This window comes from Belonocnema kinseyi, chromosome 8 (assembly GCF_010883055.1).
Source record: "Belonocnema kinseyi isolate 2016_QV_RU_SX_M_011 chromosome 8, B_treatae_v1, whole genome shotgun sequence".
Taxonomy (NCBI): domain Eukaryota; kingdom Metazoa; phylum Arthropoda; class Insecta; order Hymenoptera; family Cynipidae; genus Belonocnema; species Belonocnema kinseyi.
Window position 1 is genome coordinate 86,114,614 of NC_046664.1, and position 20,427 is coordinate 86,135,040.

Consider the following 20,427-nt stretch of genomic DNA (forward strand, 5'->3'; position numbering starts at 1 on the left):
CATGTGTGTGAGTATGCAATCCACGTTTTCATTCAAGTTTTCAAGGAAGTGTCAGGAGTAAAAGTAATTTCAAGGCTTACAATATTTAGTGTTTTGCAGCAGCCAAGAACGCAATAAAAAGAGAAACACTTTCACTTAAAAAAATTCTTCCAACCTTTTTTTTTTATATTTTAAACGTTAAAAAAAATGCAGTTCCATGAATTATTTGAATATAAAATCACGTCCACACAAAACATTTTTTTCTCAGAAGTTCAAAAAATTGTCAAAGCTTTTAAAGTTAGGAGAACCGTTTTGTTTCATTGCGTTAATTCTACAAACATGTCAAGTTTACACAAGTCTTAAAAAACACAAGACTGAATGCCGTGAAATAATATCCTGAAATTTCAACTTACATCTTACCATACAATCATACATGCTACTAAAAACGACGCAAATAAAAATTGTTTACTTCCGGTCTTTGATTTATTTTGTCCATACCTATTTTTTCTGAAGAAAACTACATGCTGGGATAACATTTTAATGTTCCATATAGCCTCGCTTTATAACATATTTGTCGCGTCTTGACCTTTGAGGAAATCGCGGCTTACTTAATAGGTAAAAAATAGAAAATAACCTTTACATTGCAAACAAAACTTCCAAAGCAGATTCACGTTGACTAGAATATCTTACAATCGAATAATTTATCGTGGAATTATTTGTAATAGTACGAAGAAAATATCGTAAATTACACAATATAATTTATTGAGATAAGCATTCAACTTTGGTTTAAAGCGTCCCCAAGTGATTTTCGTGAAACAAGATTATTTTATCAAGACAACTGGCAATTCCTCTCAATCGCATTGACTCCATGCCATATTCATTTTTCTTATTTACATTCTAATACGTTATCTGTTTTCAGCTTGTATTGAATACAGGTATAAAAAAGGTAAAAACAAATTTAATACCAATTTTATCAGTCTGATCAAAAATGGGAACAATTTGTTTAGGTATAAAACGAAGTTGTGTACAAAAATGTAAAATTTAATGAAGCAAGAATTGTGCAGGTTATCCATAATTGTGACTTGACTTGCGACTACATCACTTGTTAATTATTAGAATTTAGAATCGTTACAGAAATATTGAAAATTATAATAAAAGAATGGTAGGAAAATTGGATAAATATTTTAAAGAGTCGACAGTTTAAAAAAGTTTTAAGGGATTCGAGTGACCTTAAATGTGTCTACACTTTAATCAACTTTTCTTAAACTTCCTTCTTTAATATCAATCATAAAACTAGTGTTTCATGCCCTGCACAAAATGCAAACACCTGTCATGGATTTCAATTAAAAGTTAAAAACAAAATTTCACACGCAAAAAAAATACACACTCTGAGTGAGACTTAATTAATAATTACGGATACAATATGGCTCCCAAGCTTGGCTTACTTTCGTTCCTCTTACAATAAATTAAAATCTTCTTAGGCTTCATTTTAATTGTACAAACTACTATTCTAAATTACTGTATTAGCTGCTGTCACAAACCTTATGGTGTCGAAATTAATATAACACAATGCTCTTTTACAAAGATTGACGGCAAACATTGTGAATGTGAATAAAAAAATTCTTGGTAAAACAAATGCACTAGATTACCAGTCCAAAATCAAAACTAAGGAGTCAACCATTTATGATTTTGATGTTCAATTGAATTTCATAGAATTGCCATTAATTCAGAATAATTAAAGTATTTTTAAATCATACTCAAGAATTAAAAAAAAAAAAAAAGTAAATTCGCAAAAATTCAAAGAATTTAAAAGAATTTAGAGAATTGATTTATAATTAATTTATTCAACTGAATTCCAATGAATTCAGAGAAATACCAACAATTTAACAAAAAAAAAAATGTATGAATTAAAAAAAAGTTGAATGAATACGCTAAAACTCAAAACAATTAAAAAGAATTCTCAGAAATTAAACAGAATGCAGAGAGTCCAAACATTTCAAAATAATTTAGGTGAGTTCACAAAAATTCTAAAGAATCCCAAGAATGATCAAAGATTCAATTGAATTAAAGAAAATGTAAGTAAAATTACAAAAAAATGTATCAGAATTTAAGTAAATCTGGAAGAATTTGAGTGAATTTAACCCCGTATTTAACTGAGAATAATAAATAATTTAATTAGTTTTATTCAAAGTATGTTCCCAGGTATTCAAATTAAATTCAGATACTTCCGAAATAGATCAATGCTTAAATTCAGTAGTGGTTAACCCCCTTTTAAACTTTGATGGTATACCGAAAATATTTTTCTTGTCACTCTCAACATAATTGAAATAGTATTGGCTTACAGTTTAAAACTCTTTAGCATCAAGAGTCTGAAAAGTCTTTGTTTATCAAAAAATGTGTGACTGAATTGTGCTTTTTGCATTTGAAAGCACCAAAATTCTTTCGTCATCGAACCTCATTTCTATATCAAAATTGTTACGCCATATTTTCATCATGATTATCTAGGTGCATAAAGGCCTGTTTTTTTCGTGTCTAGTCAAACTAAGACTTTAGATAAAATCAGAGATTCTTTCAAATGATAACGATCAAATTAAAGAAAAATTTGTTTAGAGACCAGCTGCAAGGCATTTGTTAAGACTGAAATTAGTTCTTATTCTACAGTATATACACTTGGCAATCAGCAACGAGCCTTTTACTCAATTTTTGAATAATTTATTTTAATACTAGTTAGTATTACTCTGCCTGTTTCCATTCATATTTAGTTCCCAAAATTAAAAGCAAATAGCACATCTCTCGCACCTTTTCTCTATTCTAAGCTTCTTTCTGATATTAAAAAATAGCACATTCAAGAGTAGGCAATAATTTTCTAGAGTGCCACTTTTCACAAAAAATTGAAGATTATTAAAAATTAGTACCGATCTTTCGCCTCTCAATCGAACGAGTTGATTCGTTGGAAAAGCTGAAGTGTGCCATAAATTAAAAGTAGAATATTTGCGTCTGAATCTATAATCAGAATTATTTTAATTTTTAAAATATGTTTGCTTTTCCCAGTTTAGATTTTCGTCTCCAGTTACTTTGTTACTGTTCCATTATCGTACATATAATATAAAGTAGTTATCTTTCTTTTGATTATTATTTTGTGTAACTTAATGAGGTAAGTCTATACACCATTTCATTCACTGCTCTAAAAAAATCGCAAAAATAACGATTCGTTTCTCTACTTTCATATTTTCACTCGTTTGAAAACTTCCAAGAACTCAGTGCAAGCTTAACCCTTACCGACGTTTATTGGTCCTTCACGAAATTGAATGAAAATTTTCTTAATTAAGTAATTAATTATGTTAACAAGAATTTAGGCCACTTAAGTTTTTTTTCTACTGTTTTTTCTTCTAAACGAAAGCAAGGGTCAATTCTGCAGCACTAAAGTGATGTATTATATATTATAATAATTAATATGTCATCGTCAATTTAGGCCAGTACAGGAAAATCAGATGACACCTTTAATTATTGAATTTTATCTGGCCAAAACCTATACCATCATATTTATAGTATATATGATATTCGCATTTAATCTTTCATTTCTACTGACAAATATGTTGCACTTTTTAATCAATCCATTTATTTTTAATACAAGCGCTGAAAAATGAGACAAACTTTTGTCCAAGAAACTAATTTTTGTCACTTGTCTTACTTTTCAGCTACTTTACTTTTCAAGTCGCGAATATCAACCCTGCCTGGTAGTGTGTACAAATTCTGGAAATAAAAGACACTTTTTTTTTAACTGAAAGAATTCTTCCGCAAATGTCATGAAAAGGACAGATTAAAAATACAATGGATACTAAAACGTGTTTAAAAGTCTTAATTATGTTTCAACTTCAGTCATTTTCTATGTATATTCATATGGCAGTACTGTTTCCATTTAGTACATGAATTGCACGTTGTAATTTACAACGTAAAAAGCCTTTTTCGAGCGTAACACGTTTCTACTTGATCAGTATGCAATCATGCATCGTCTCATCTAAAACTGAAGTGCAAAAGTGTTTACGAATTTTATTTTTATTTACTATGGCACGACTTTAAATTTCTAATTAAAATGCATGAATATTATATTCTTATACATATTTAATATAATATTTCATAGTTATTAAAGGTGACTTTGTCTTCCGAACAAAAATTCGATCAACTGACACTCCAAATGACTTTAAAGCTTCAGTACTGACAAATTTCCTACGCAAATTGAATTCAATGTTTTCAAAGACCATGACCTCTTCAAAATAAATGATATATTTAAATTTTATTATTATTTTGATGTGCTCTTGTGTGAAAATGCCATTTAGAGCCTTCTTATGGCACAACGTTCATAAAAAGCAAATGATAAAGTGTTTTGTAAAATTGAATCTAAGTAACTATAACTCGGCACAGAGATTCCGCAGATAAATGAGCTAATGACATTAAAGCTGTTGGTAGTAAATTGTAAATATTACAAATTACGTGTCGATCGAAACTTGTAAAACGATGAGTAAATTCGAGATTATTTCGATGACGAAGCTTATACTATATCTATTTCTCTTTACCTTTACCTATATTACTACCATTTTTCTGCTTTCGTTTCATTTACAAAAGTGTGCACCTTCGCTGGCGTCGTTTTTGAGGCTCGGGTTTTAAGACGGCACGAACTGCTTCGTCGAATACTTGCTTTAAACCACGTTGCGTGAGGGCAGAGCACTCCATGTATTTCACAGCTCGAACCTGTAAACAATTAGAATAGTTTTTTTTTAATTCTAATTTTGTGATTGAGTAGTGAGATAATATAGAAAATTCTTTTACAATTCGGATTAATTTAGAATATGAAAAAACTTTCTAGAAGATTTCGTAACATTCTAGAAAATTCCTATTCATTTCAGCATTTTCGAGAATTTTCAAAGAATGTTTTTGGAAAAGAAAGAATATTTTATAAAAGTGCTTCGAGAACCTTCTAAAACATTCCAGCTTATTCTAGAACATTTCAAAACATTTGAGAAATTTCTAGAATAATGCGAGAGTTTAGTATTCCTATAAATAAAATAATAATCTAGAAAATACCGAAATCCTAAAGTATATTTTAGGGCTTTTCAGAATATTATAATTGTTTGTAATTTTCGAGACAAATCAGTTCTGAATTGAACCCAGAAAAGTTTGTTTGACAAATGTTGTAAGGTTGCGAGAAACTTTATAGAATTTTTCCATTCTCATAATTTATTGAGAAAGTATTAGAATTGTCCGAAATTTGACAATACAGTTTTTCAACGGATCTACACGTTTCGAGACCCCCTAAATCCGAAAATCAAGTTTTTACGATGACGTATGTCTGTCTGTCCGTCCGGCCATCCGCCAGTAAACACGATAACTGTAGTAGAAATGAACGGATCTAATCCATCTTTGAGACAATTTTTTTAGGTGCTAAAAGAAAGGACGAGTTCGTTAACCAGCCATTTCGGATACAAATTAACAAACTTAAGAGCATATTCAAAATGTTTGGGACCATTTTTTTTTAGATTAAAAAATTTTATGAATGGCTATTTTTAGTACTCAGAAAACCAAATAATTTATCCTAATGACTTTTTTCGATCAAATAAAAATGATCAGTTATAGCATTTATAAGATTGAAAAAATTATTTAAAAATCCAAATTTGAAGCCAAACGATGCACGATATGAAAAAAAATTACTAGAAGAAAAACTGTAATTTTTGAAAGTCCTGCAAGATGATCATAAGAACTTTTTGGATTTTCTTAAAAAATCGAAAATTCCCATTTTGATTGTACAAAAAATAAAGAAAAATAAAAAATTCCATTTTCAAATGCTCTTCAAATGCTAAATCGATCCGAAAAAGCTTTAATTGAAAAATATTATTAGGTTTCGAAAAAGTGAGAGGCGATCGCTCAAGGGGCACTTTTTCTCAAATTTGGACCATGATAACAAATCTAATTTTCATTTTTTTTAATTGAGAATTCAGTGTTTAAATCGATACAAAACAAGTTTGACAAAAAAATATTATTAGTCTTCGATAAAATGGAAAGGGGAGAAATAATAAAGGTTCATTTTTTTTTTCTTAAGTGGGGATTTACTTTCCGCTTCAACACTTTTCAGCTGTTACTCTGTTACCAGCTGTTCTGCTTGACGCGACTGCGCACGTACGCAGAGGTCTAGACGACATTATCAATTATGCCCTTATGGCGTCATAATGGAAAAAATAAAAAAATGACACTATAAAAAATCATTTTTATTAGGATATGTGTTTGAATTATTTTTCCGTTTTTGAGCCAATGGTCTTATTTTCGAATTTTTGTGGATTTGGCCTTTACAGCGTTCGAAAATTCTAATCTATTCCAGAATATTTTTTAAATTTATTACATATACACACGGAAAGAAATTTTAATAGATTAATTCACGTAAGCGCGTGGTTTTAGAACTACAATTTTTACGTGATTTAAAGTCTCGGACTCTGTGATCTAAAATTATAGAATTCGAGACCTGAGAGCAAAGGGGCGTGGCCTAATGCTTGAAAATCCGGCCCTATGCTTTAAGAACACGGGTTCCGATTTTACCAGTTTTAGGTTCCCCCGGTTTTTTTCTAGAATAATAAATATTTTTCCTTAAAAATTTGGGAAATAATAGCGAACATGCTAACGGACGTCCCCGCACAATTTTTTGTGTGTTGTTTTATCAAAAAAAATTTGATATTGCTAACAACGTGTGTGTATATTTTGAGGTTATGTGTGTTACAATTCACCCGAGTAAACTCCAAACTACACAATATTTTTGGACGAAAACTTTGGACTTATACAAATAAACATAGTAACTAATCTCCCGGAACTAACCTTGTTTGCAGGCAATCTAAAAAAAAATAAAAAAAAATCTAAAAAAAAAAAAAAATTCACAACTAAAAATGGTAAAATCACATAGAAAATTTTCTGTAAAATTATCACTTGTATTATAGGGAAAATACCATTTTTGAGGTTAAGAATCCAAATGAATTTGTAACTTTACCACTTTCAGTATTGCAATATAGCATGATGTTGTAAGAATACATTTTCTGCTCGTGAATCTGTCATATTTAAGGTAGGTAATAAAGGGACCCTCTTTGAAAGTGGAGAATTTCTGCAAGATTGTGAAAGTACAAAAAGTAGTAAAAATCCCCTTTTCGAACGTAACCTTGCATCTTGAAAATGGGAAATTGATATAAATCGCATTTATGCAGGTTTTAATACAGTAAAATTAGAAGTCATTGTTCAATTTGCAGGGTGCGGAAAATAACAGAAAATTTGTAAAATTACAATGATTTGTAAAAATGTTGTCAGGAATTAGTAAAAATAATAAAAAATGTTCTTTACATTGAAAATGAATCAAAATGTATTCAATAATATGTAAAAGCTTAACGAATAACCTCTTGAAGGAGAATTACCTCATTGTAGTCATTCTTTTTCATAAAATATATTCTTACAATTAAAGAAAAACATTTTTGCATAAATAAGAAAAGTATTTCAATATCAAAACATATATTATAAGAAGATTAAAAGTTTACAGAAATCGAATAAATTCAATGAATCAGCGAAACTCCAAAAATATTGATTGCATGTGTTTCAAGTTTGCTGAATGGGCTTAGCTGCCATTAAATATTTAAATTATTGTCTAAGTTTTCTTTACTACTCAGTTAAGTTTATTATTTATTTCGTGCATTTGAAGCCAATGCAGGTCAAAATTTGACGCTTCAAACTCTGGAAACCTACGTCTGTAGCTTTCAGCGCTACCAAACGGATCTTTCGCAACCTCGTTAGTCTCACACTGCCTCTCTGACTATCTGAGCGTGGATAAGTTAGTGAAGTGTGGCGGAAAATGCCGTATAAACTTATAAAGTATAAGACTTTTACTGGACGCTCAGATTCATATGTGCCTTCCATCCGGGTTTGAAGTTAGGCTTCGAAAAAAAATATTTCTATATAAATTGCATGAATGAATTGACTATTTATGTAGAAAATCCAACACTTTTTCGAAGCCCAACTTAAAGCCGGAGGACAGCCATTTATAAATGGTATGGACCTGAACGATGTACAATATTGTTTTTATTTGAGCAGTGGTAGTACGACAGGGAATTTCCTTGCGGAATTATAATTTTTATTTTGGTACAGGGAATTTTAGTAAAAAATATACATATATATTATATATTTACATAAATAAATAACTTATTTATATGCAGATTTATTTCCTTTTTATGTTCTTTCCTTTGCACATATATTAATTAATGAAAATTTAGTCATTTGAAAAATATTACTTTCTGCAACATTCCTGATTTTAACGGGCAATTTAAAATTTCTACTGAAGCTACCATTAATAACGTTTTTACTTCGGATACTGGAATTACGAACAATTGTGAAAATTCAAATATTTTTTGTTAAAATGCCATAACCTACAAATTTACAAATCATTGCGATTTTACCGAATCTGCTTGGAAACTTACATAACCTGAAAGTTAATTTCCCGACTGAACGTGGATACTCGCCATTGTCTGGGAAAACGCTACTTTGATAGTAGGTAATATACGGACCTACTATGAAAGTGGTAAAGTTACATAAAAAATATTTTACAGTGTGCATAAAATTGTTATTTAGCACAACACATTTTTTTTGTTATTATCCCCCAAAGAAGAGTCCGGGGACGTCCGTTATGATATTTTATAGAATTTCCGAATTCAGTTTTTAAAAATTTTCATTTTTGCGGAAAAAAAGGTGGGGAAATTGTAAGTATCACATGCCCTTAAACCAGAGCTAAAAAATATTTGCTTTAAAGGGTTGATTGCTCTCGGAATTCGGTCTAAAATGAACCCAGGATGAAGCCAATTCGTCTATTTTTTAAGCAGATTTTGCAAAAATAGTGCAAATTTCAATGTTCTCTTGAATGTTCCACAACGTTCGAAATAATCAAAACTTTTCAATGTTTTTGGGCATATTTCGAAACTATTGTTTCACCGTATCACAACAGCTTATGAGTGCAAATCGTAAAAATTTGAAAACATCTTGTTTATTGGCAAATCAGAATCAAAATTAAACAAATATTTATTTTAAAGAAATTTTGTAGTAACTGCATGATTATATGTTTCAAATATTTTACAAGAACATTTTTGTTTATAAGAAACATGTTTACGATTCATAATCATAAGCTGCTGTGATACGGTGAAAAAATAGCTTCAAAACGAGCCGAAAAACATTGAAAAATGTTGATTATTTCGGAAGTTATTCAAAATATAAGAAAACATTGAAATTTACAATATTCTTGCTATATCTACTTAAAAACTAGAAAAATTGGCTTCATCCTCGGTTTATTTTATACAGAATTTTGAGAGCAATCAGTCCTTTAAAGAGAAAATTTTTGGCTAAAGACTACTATAACCTTCAAAAATATTGTAAATACTGTAAGTAATTTCCCAACATTCTAGAAAATTACAAAATACCATATTCCAGAACGTTTTGGAAGTATTTAGAAAATTCGAAAAAAAGTTCAGAAAATTGTAAAATAGTACATTCTGCAACATTCCAGAATATTCTAGAAAAATCAAGAACATTATAAAACTTCCAGATATTGTTTTGGAAATAAAAAAAATTCTGAAAATGAACAAACACTATAGAATATTCAAACTTTAAAAGACTGCGTCTTTAAATAATTTTACGAATTTTTTTTTAGTAAAATTAAAATGTATAAAAATTACAACGAATCCCCATGTAGAGTTGCTAGAAAAGCGATTGTAAATAATTTCGGTTCTATGAAACCAAAATAAAACGTTTACCTTATTTGCGAGTTTTTGTCCCTGCTCACGTTTGATAGCGCTGAGTCCTTGTTCGGCGAGTGCAGTAAGGGTTTCGCGATCATCTCGCAAATCAATCTTTGTTCCGACAAGAATCATCGGTGCATCGGGACAGTGGTGTTTAATTTCTGGGTACCATTTGCTAGTTACATTTTCAAACGAAGAAGGGCTCGTTACAGAGAAACAAATCAAAAACACGTCAGTTTGTGGGTAAGACAGGGGGCGCAATCTGTCGTAGTCTTCTTGTCCTGCCGTATCCCACAGTCCCAAACTCACAGGAATTCCGTCCACCACCATGGGAGCGGAATAATTGTCAAATCTGGAACCCAAAGGTAAAATAATTTTTAAATTAGATCCTCTGAAATAGAATAAAATGGTTAGTAAATCACAAAAAACCAAGTATTTCTATGAAACAAAAAGGATTTCCCGGCACTTAAAGAGTATTAAAAATAACATTTATATTATTTTTACAGAGATTTAATGGTCTAAGCCATTTAAGAGCATCTTCTAATTCCTCTTTTTCGGAAAAAACATAAAACCTTATTTTTAATCACTATAAGAAAGGAAGAACAGCAAAATGGTAATGTGAAACGGATTGCTTCCTGTGAGGAGTAGGGTGTTTGTGAGCCCTGCTAAACTATTAATAGACACCCTAGTTTACTGCTCTTAGGAAGACTAATGTGACAAAAAACTCCTTCTACTTTAGTGTCACTTCATTGAGATATTCGCGGAAAAATATACTTCTTGGTTCTTCTTATAGTTACACATCCACACTATTAAGTGCTTTAAAAAACCTTTAGACTGATAACTTTTTCCAAATTGAATGTCATGGAAAATTTCGGCAAAAAATAATACATTTGACCTTCAAAGAATTTTTCAAATGATATCAAACAGCCAAAACCGGTGATATTCTTTTAAAAATAGTAAACATCATGAGGGTGTCTACTCAAATTCTGGAAAAAATCCCTGACAATTACAGGTTTTTTACAAGTATCTCCAGATTTTTCCAGATATAATTTGTCCTTGTAAATATCTTAATGTGTTAAAAAGGACTATTTATATATGTCAAATAATTTTTTAAATTGTGAAAATAACTTTATTAAAAGATGAGCAATTTCTTAATGGTAGTAAAATCTAGGGATGAAATTATTATATTTAATTTAGATTGCATTGACAAATTGTATTAAAAGATATGTTCAAACATAGGTAGACGTCCGCATGAAAAGGGCCCTCGTAGCTGGTTTTACTTCAGAAGATATTTGCGTTTTTCTAAGGGTAAAAATGATTTTTTTTCGGTTTCAAGTATGGGATGATCTTTGGTCCTACAATGAATCTATGGCCACTATACTCGTCTTCTGAAAGCAACAGGAAGTGGTATATTTCAAGTTGGAAGAAAAAGTAAAACATGTGCGCTTATGACACTCGCCAACTTTAGATCAATTCCAAAAATGTATCCGGCGACATGACCTTATACGGAACTCCTTTGTTCCTAAAGTCCATGAATTTATATAAAAATAAAAACAAATTTTTATTTCATCTTCCTATACTTGAAGCCTTAAGTCCAGTGCACTTTTGACATATTAATATTTTTTATGTAAAATACTTATTAGGTTAGTATATAACCTGCAAAAAAATCGTTTTTCAACCAAATAGCTGAATTGCAAACTAAAAAAAGATAAATTTTGTAGAAACAAATGCAGTGGTTAGATTTTCAGTTAAAAAAAAAAACATTTTCAACTAAAAATAAAAAAAATTACTTTTCAATCAATATGATATATCTTCAATTGGTTCAGTTAAATCTTTAATCAAAAAGATTAATTTCGAACCAAGAAGATTAATTAATTTCCAAAACAGATGCGTCTTCAACAAAATACATGAATTTTATACTAAAAAATATAAATATTTAATGAAAAATAGTATAGTTAAATTTTCCGTTGAAAATTTAATTTTAAATCAAAGAAATGAATTTTCAACAACAAATTAAGTTTCAACCAAGTAATTTAATTTTTAACAAAAAACATTGAAAAAAGATCAACTCCTATTACAACCCTGGCCATGCTTTAAGATTGCAAATAAATTAACAGAAGACTACTTACACTGTAGGAACATATTCCCCTGGAAAACTGTCTGTTGTATACGATATCAACATGCACGTTTTTCCAACAGTTCCGTCACCCACAACGACACACTTGATTGGTCTACCCGAACTCATGGTGGTTGGTCTGTAAATTAAAAATAAAAATATTAAACGAATACGATTATTAAAGTTAATTTTAAAGATAAAAATCTGATAAACGAGACAAATTTGTATAAAAGAAAAGAAGTCTTAGGTGAAGAAAGAAAGTTGATGCAATCTTCATTGAATTTACTTTCTAATAATTTTATTTTTCTAAAACCTCAAAATTGAATTATATTATACTGTTTTTAAGAAATTCTCAAGTTTATTTGCATTCGAATGACACAAAAAACAATTCATAGAGAAGAAAAGGGATTCTATAAATTTGCATTTTGCGGAATTAGAAACAGTTTCTCTGTCGTCTTTATTTCATAATAATTTTGTAATCTTAATTCTTGTTTTAAAAACTATAGAAAAATTAAAATAGTACACAACTTTTTAATTTTATTTAACCTCTTTTCGTAGTTACATTTATCAAAAATTGTTGCTGGTTTTTACGATACTTAGGCCTGTTTTGGACTATAAAATAAAAATCATACTTTTACTTTTGTCTCTTTATTCAAGAACATTTTCTGGACTAACTGTATTTTTATTACATTATTGTACATCCATGTAGTAAATTTATTTTTATTATTTAGTTCTATTTACGATGTTTTTAGTGCAAGTTAGATTTTAATCTCTGAAATCAGCAGGCACTCTTTAAATTAATTCAGACCCGTTTTCAACAATCATCATATTTATTAATCAATTTCTAGATAATTTAGAAAATATCAATATACTTTTTATTACAAAATTTAGTTTCGTTTTCACTAAAACATTACTTTGGTGTTTTTTTAACAAACTGCTTCAATTGTAAGCTTGAAAATTCCATTGATTATAATACTTCGAAATTTTAATTATTATTGAAATTTTCACTTCGTTAATTGTAGTATAAATTTTTGGGCAGCTAATAAATAATGAAGGCTTTAATTAATTTTTTTTAAACTTGATTAAAGTGATTTAAATAATTTCAAATCTGAAGCTATTCCATTTCAAAATTCGAATGTGTGTTCTTAAGACTTGAAATAAAAAATTAGTTTTTAAAAGCGTTTTCCTACAGTTCCTCTTTTTTAAAAATACCAGCTAAGAATGGCAAATACACTAGAAAAGATACCGTGACTTACAAATTTTATCTACATGAACTTTTAATTAAGGAGCCAATAAAGCCTTAATTGAGTTGAAATCGTTTCTAGGAAATTAAGTAGAGTAGTCCCGAAGGAATAGAATATTTAAAAACACCGCGTACTTTAGTAACTCTAATCAATAAATGTATCCCAACACTTGAAAACTGTCGTCCTTTGCTTAGAAATCGTTGGTTTTATATAAATTCCATAAAAGCAACGGAGAACTTTTTCAAAAAAGAACTGGAAACAGGTTAGATACAAAGGGGATTCAATAAAAACCAGACTATTCGAATTGACAAAAAATGTATTATCAGAGCTTGGATATTTCAAATCCGAAGATACGTATTTCTTACCAAAAATGGATTAGCAGACTTGTCTAAACGAGATTTCACAAGACGTTGTCCAAATCAATCTTCTTAATAAATCACTACGAAGGGTGCCATGGCGGTATTATAATTTTCAGAGTGCAGTGAAAATGAAACGAAGTAATACTAATAATATTACTTTAGTAAACAGATGTTCCACAAACACAATTACTTCGTTATTTCTCCTTTTTAAGAACACTGAACATAGAGGCGCTGAATAGAGGTTATCTCACTCATTTCAACCATTTCATCTATAGAACAGCAGTACAAGTTGTCGATTTACCCAAAAATGGCGATTCTCACTCTAAAAAACACACCGTCCTTCAAGCACTTTCACAGGTTTTGTCACTTTTTCTCGTAACTTGATTGCTTCGAATGCAGGGATTACTCCGAAAAATAAAGATGCGCGGTCGGCTAGTCTCCGCGTTCGCGATGGTATAAAAATGTAAGTACAAAAATGCTGAAAAGAAGGAACACGTCCACGAATTTGTGTATTTGTTGAGAAGCTGCAACTAGCGCTATCTGCGAAGAAACCATTAGGTATCAAAAATATTATAAGCCTAGATGCGGCACGTGTATAGTTCAAGGAACTAATTGTAGACGGCGCTCCCGGTGAAAATTGCCCGATCCCCTCATTCCTCTCAAACCCGAAAACCGCACCCACCAACTACTTTGCCCCTGCAATCTTCACCCGTCGAACAAGTCCACCAAATAGCCGATACTAAGTCGGCAAATACTAAATACTTAAAAATATAAAATAAAAATTTTATATCGAGAATTTTTATTTATTATTTTCAATTAATGAATCAATTATTTGAATAAATTTTGCATCAAGAAAATATGTAGATGCATAAGACTGACTTCTAAATTGAATTGAAATGTAGTTGTATCGTAATAAATATTTTTAGCTGACATCTTTGATTGAAAAAATTAGTCATTTTGCCATTAAAATTTACTGTCTATAAATAATATTATTTTATTGTTTTGAAAAAAAAGCGGTAGAAATTATACTAAATGAAACTATACGTTTCAAGACATTAAAAGTTTTAATTGATAAACATATTTAGTTGAAATTTAAAATAATTAATTTTTTAAATAATAATAATATTAATAATTATAATATTTTATAGAAATTTATGTATATTACTATGTATGTAAATTATATCCCGATTTTTTAAATTGAGAACCCCATAATTTCAAAATTGAAAAAATGTATTTTTGAATTTTACTCGAGTGTTTCATCAGAATATATAAATATTTTGCCTTACATTTCTCAATTTAATATAAAAGGTCAGAAATTATTGGAAAGTTTCAAAAACATTTATCTCTTAATTGTTAGTTTGTAATAAAATAATCCGCAAATGAACTATTTATTGTCGCGGGCACATTCTCACCGTGCGCTGTGCCCGAGGCTCGCAAGTTTGAGTGCGCCTGGAGTGCGTGTCTTTTGATTCCCGCGATTCGCGCTAAGATATTTATTCTTTGCATTTAGAATGCTTGAATGAAACTTTATCAAAACATCTCTTTAGATTGCAGTATTTATATGCGTGTTCATATTCTGAATTTTTTGCCTGAATAAGTATAGTTAAAGATTAAGTTTCTCAAAGTTCTGTAGGCTTTGAGGTACACAATATTATCGTGACACTCGCGCTGAGCACTCGTTTTTTGACAGACAGTTGTAAATTTATATTTTCTGAACCACCTTAAAATAAACTTTAAAAATACAATCCTTTTTTTAGACATTTTTCCAGATCTCGCGTTGTTATGCTAATTATAGGATTTTGGTTTTCATATTATTTTTTATACATGTATAAAGCAAAATATTCTACAAGCCTTCTTTTAGATTTTTCACGTATCTTGCGTCTTTTAGCGTGATATTGGAATTTTCGATTATCTGCATATATTATATACGATAAAACAAAATTACGAGTCCTATTGAAAAGTGGCTTAAAGAAATTTTGTAGGATTTTTCAAAACCTATTATTTCTCTTCGAGACTTTTTGTCGTATTTTGCGTCTTTTGGTTCAAAATTTGAATGTTGTGGTGTCAAATTTCGGGCAATTCTAATACTTTCTGTATCATAAATAATAAGAATGTAATAAATTAATACAAATTTGTATCACTTTTTGGGCGAATAACTTTTTTCAATCAATTTGTTTTTGTACCTTTTGTTGTTTTTCCACAAATTTTTCATTTTTATTTTTAATACCATTTTTATGATCAAAACCAAAACTACGTGTCATGTCAAAAAGTAATTCATAACAAACTTGTAGCTCTTTTTCGGATAAATAATTTTTGTTGAACCATTTTTTTTCGTAACTTGTATCATTTTTTCACAAAGTTCTTTTGTGTATATTTTCAATGTTATTTTTCGCGAATAAAACACAACGTAGGCCTCCTATCAAGAAGTGATTATTAACGAATTTGTAGATCTTTTTTGAGTTCACAATTTTTGTCAATTCATCTTCTTTTGTATCCTGAATAGTTTGACCACTTAATGGGATTATTCATATCTCATTATTTTTTGTGCAATAAAAATTAGAATTTTCAACTTTACAAGAAAATCCAAAAAGTTTGTATGATAATCTTGCAGGGCTTTTAAAAAGCAATGCTTTTCTTTACTTTTTTTCATATCATACGTTGTTTGGCTTATAATTTTGATTTTCGATTGATATTAAAAATTTGGAAATGCTATTACTCTGAGAATTTTTTTTGTATAAAAAAAAGTCAGCAGGATACATTGTTTGGCATTCTGAGTACTATTAATAGCCATAAATATATACTTGTTCTCTGTCATTCTTTTAATTGTTGTAATTTCGTTTTCTGAGTCTTGTCGATTTTTCGTTGTGTATTTTTATGTTTAACAAATTTTAAACTATACATTATAAGGATAATTTCATTAAATACAAATATCGAAACTTTAAGGGGTCGTCAGTAAACTGCATTATCAATTGCATGGGAAGGGGGGTCATGCTAAAAACTATTGTTCGAACAGGGGTTGGGGGTCAGTGGAAGAAAACTTACGAACTTAAATAACATTTAGTATGTTTCCTTATCATTCACTTTTAAAGAATTGTTCTTTTTTCTCTATTTTTAAGAAACCCCCTTTTATCGTTTTTTTCGCTTAAATCCTTTTTGATAGAAAGTCTACTATTATATTTGTGGTTTGGAATTCAACTCGATCGGTTAAAAATTCTAGTATTCAGTTGCAAATTTTATTATTCTGTAAAAAATGCAACTATTTCGTTAAAAAGTCATCTTGTTTCTTTAGGAATTCAGAAGCTTGGTTAAAAGTTGAACTACTTTGTAAAAAAAATTATTCTTTTGGTTTTAGATTCACCTCTTTGGTCGAAAATTTAACTATTCTATTTTTAGAAAATTAATCTTCTGCGGATAAAAAGTCATTTTTAGGCTGAACTCTTTTGTTAAAAATGTAACTATTTTGTTGAAAATTTGTTTTTGTTTAATAAGAATTAATTTTTTTAACTAACAAGGTAAACATTTCATTTTTGATTTAAATTGATATTTTTATTGAAAATTAATATTTTCTGGTTTAAAATTGCTCCTCCCGGCTTTAAAATTAAAAAATTTTGTTAAAAATTAATATATTTTGTTGAAAGCTCGTCTTATTTTGGTAGATCATTAATACAATGCTGGAAAATTCATTTCTTTGGTTAAAAATTTAACTATTTTTTTCGCAATTTATCTTCTTTAATTGAAAATTAAACGACTTAGTTAAAAGTTGAACTTTTTCATTAAAGAATCATATTTTTGGACTCCCCATGATGTAACCTTAACATGTGACTTTATAAGTTTAAAATTTAATTGTTTTTTAAAACATTCTTTTGTTTTGTTGAAAATTCATCTTTTTGGTCGAAAATTTATTTTCTTGATTTTTTTACATCGTCTTTTTACTAAAAATGTAATTGTTAAGTTCTAAATTAGTATATTTTGATTAATGATTTAACAATATGGTAGAAAATTAAAGTAGGATTCGTTTGTCAATGAACTTTTCCGTGTTTTTTTCATGTTTGTTAAATCTAGTTTTTTTTAAATCATATTTCTGCAAGATTTACCTCCTTGGCTTAACATTCAACTTTTTTTTTATGACAATTTGGTTTTTTATGTTAAAAATTATTTTTTTTTTAAATTGTAACTTGTCTAGTCTTGATTAGAAATGGATCCTTTATATGTTGAAAATTCAAATATTTGGTTGAAAATTCAGGGAATATGTTAAAAAATCGTCTTTTTTGGTAAGAAAATTAATCTTTTTTGTTGCGAATTCATTATATATTTAGACTTTAAATCTTAGGAATTTAAAGCGTTTCATATTGAATTCAAATCAATTGAAAGTGAGTTTTAAATAATAACTGATAAGAGGGATTTTATTAGCTGTAAGGCTAATTAGGGGCTAATTAGGGATTTTAAGTGTTTAAACTCGTGATTTATTATTTTCATAAATAGTTTCCAAATAATTTTCACATTGTACACATCATCAATATAATATGCTTAAAAACCAGCTGATGTGTACAATGTGAAAATTAGTTCCAAACTATTTATGAAAAAAAATTAATCACGATTTTTAAACCCTTAAAACCCCTAATTGAATAGTTTTTCTTTTTTATTGCAAACTTAAACAAAATTCACTTGAAAAAATAAATAAAATCAAAAATGTTTTCAATCCTTGGTGGGAATTTTTTTACAAGTACGAAAAAGTATAACTATTTTTACAGGAAATCACCAATAAATATAATAAATTTTTAAATACTAAGAAATCCAGATGGCTGTTTTAATCAAGGAAAAAAATTTCCGGTCATTTCCCGGCTCGCAAAAAATTATTGAATTATTTCAATTCTTTGGAATTCTTTCATTTTCCATTTTTTTGTAAAAGCCTTAGTTGCTGAGATGCACCCCTAAACGCCTTATATTTCTTTATCATTTTTTTGGACTCTTCAATTCTTTGAATTATTTGTATAAACTATTTGGATTACTTTGAAGTTGTGAATTCTGATGAGCATAAGATTTGCAAGTAGTTAACTTCCCTCAAACTTTTGAAATTAAATTTTAATTTGCAAGGCACAGTCTAGTTACTGGTTTTTATAACTAAACAAATTATAAGGAAAAAGATTATACGTTTCAAATAATCAAGAAACAAAAACAAACAAAAAAAAAGAATTTAATATAATTTTGATAAATAATGAAATGAGTAGTGAAAACCTTAAATTTTTCCTCGTAATTAAATGTAAATTGTCAATTCGACACTTCAGAGAAGTGTAAATATTACTTCAGTTATACCTTAATTATGCGAAAAAATAATAAAATATTTTAGGATATAAAAATACATGTAGGATAAATTTAGACAGTGAAGTATTCGAACCTTCAATTCACTATTTTTATAAAAATTATATTTTTTAAAATAATGTTTGAAATTTCGCTAAAATTCTAAAATATGACAAAAATTCTTTTCAAATTATTTATATAGTATTTCGAAAATATCTTTTTTAAAAGAAATCAGATGAGGAATTAATTTAACCTTTTCATTTAACTAAATTCTGAATTAATTAAAAATTGATTTACTTTTTAAATTTATTTACTATCTCGAAAGTGTCCCTTTTTAAAAAAGAAACCGTAAAAGAAATTAATTAATTTTAACATAATAATAAATATAATAATCTTAGGCCCTCATTATTTATAATATTTTCGGCGTGCATAGATAGTCCCGAGTCAGCTATAGATATGGCTGGCGAAGGCAAGCGCGAGAATCAAGAAACAGAAAATCACCGGCTCTTTCGGTTTGGCTTTCGCCTTGGCCTCACCCCTCCAGTAGACGTAGGCAAAGGACGCAGTTGCCATAGAAATATCGAAAAGTTGAAGAGGTGGCAAACTAAAGCGTGTCGATATGTTCGTGCACGTGATCTGTATATTATTTGAATGTGTTGCAGGAATTAAAATTAGATAAAATAAACGAATTAATTCAAAATTATACAAATTTAAGACGAAAAATGTGTAAATATTGTTTCCTGTACCATTTTCGGCATAGATTTGTACAATTTTGCAATAATTCTCCAATAAATGAAGAATTACATAACACATGAAATGTAACGTTTTTTCAATATTTTATTTATTCGCATTATAATAGAGGAGTGAAATCGGTGACATCCTGGCACAGCACAAACATTTCAATTTACTTTAACTTTGTTTATTTTTCAATGTCCTGATTTCACTGATTTCACTTCATACGGCGAGAACCAACTTTTTTGAACTTAGCAAAATTTGAAGTTTGTTGTCGAAAACATAACCTTAACGAACACTAGAATGGCGGCGCCAAGTTTTCTTAAGAAAATATTACCCCCACTTATGCCCCTACAGTAGAGCCATCTACAAGGAGGTAGATAACTATAAAAGTATATGTGATCACACGCGCCCGTGGGAGTCGACCCAGCCTGGGTATGAGGTATTAGGTATTTTCACTTTAATCAACAGCTAACTTCACTTCGTAGATTGCTGAGAGGGAACAAGGAACCAAATGCATGGGATTCCGTTCATTTTTGCCCTATTTTGCTAATATTTTCGTAAAAGCTAATTTTTTCTATATAAGTGTAGTTGAAAAATAGTTTTTATATTTTAATCAGTATTCAATGAAATAATAAAATTATAATAATTATTATTAATTACAAAGATATTATTACAGAAACAAAGTCTTGTTCCATGCATTTGATCCATTGTTTTCCCCTCAGCTTTTAACAAAGTGAAGTTAGCTGATGGTTACGTGAAAATACCTAATTATCACTTCAACTATCAGCTAGATTCACTTTGTTAAAAGCAGAGGGGGAAAACAATGGATCAAATCAAAGATCAAATGCATAAAACAAAACTTTATTTCTGTAATATCTTTGTAATACATAATG

At 29.0% G+C, this 20,427-nt stretch overlaps 1 protein-coding gene across 1 annotated transcript; it reads right to left on the minus strand.

Annotated features, from left to right (window-relative positions):
- Positions 1–3,651: 3,651 nt before the first annotated feature.
- On the minus strand, positions 3,652–14,001 carry LOC117178767 (ras-related C3 botulinum toxin substrate 1). The gene is made up of 4 exons (XM_033370226.1): positions 13,508–14,001; positions 11,912–12,037; positions 9,798–10,134; positions 3,652–4,728 (listed from the first exon to the last, which is right to left on the minus strand). Exons 2-4 carry the CDS (start codon positions 12,025–12,027, stop codon positions 4,594–4,596), a joined length of 588 nt encoding a protein of 195 aa, XP_033226117.1. The 5' UTR covers positions 12,028–12,037; positions 13,508–14,001; the 3' UTR covers positions 3,652–4,593.
- Positions 14,002–20,427: the final 6,426 nt, after the last annotated feature.

Bases quoted from the DNA above. Each gene is read 5' to 3' on its own strand.
- LOC117178767 (XM_033370226.1), bottom strand. From the start codon at position 12,027: ATGAGTTCGGGTAGACCAATCAAGTGTGTCGTTGTGGGTGACGGAACT. The intron at 10,135-11,911 runs GTAAGTAGTCTT...TTTGGGTTCCAG, and splicing joins GGGGAATATGTTCCTACAGT to ATTTGACAATTATTCCGCTC. The intron at 4,729-9,797 runs GTAAACGTTTTA...AATTGTTTACAG, and splicing joins GACAAAAACTCGCAAATAAG to GTTCGAGCTGTGAAATACAT.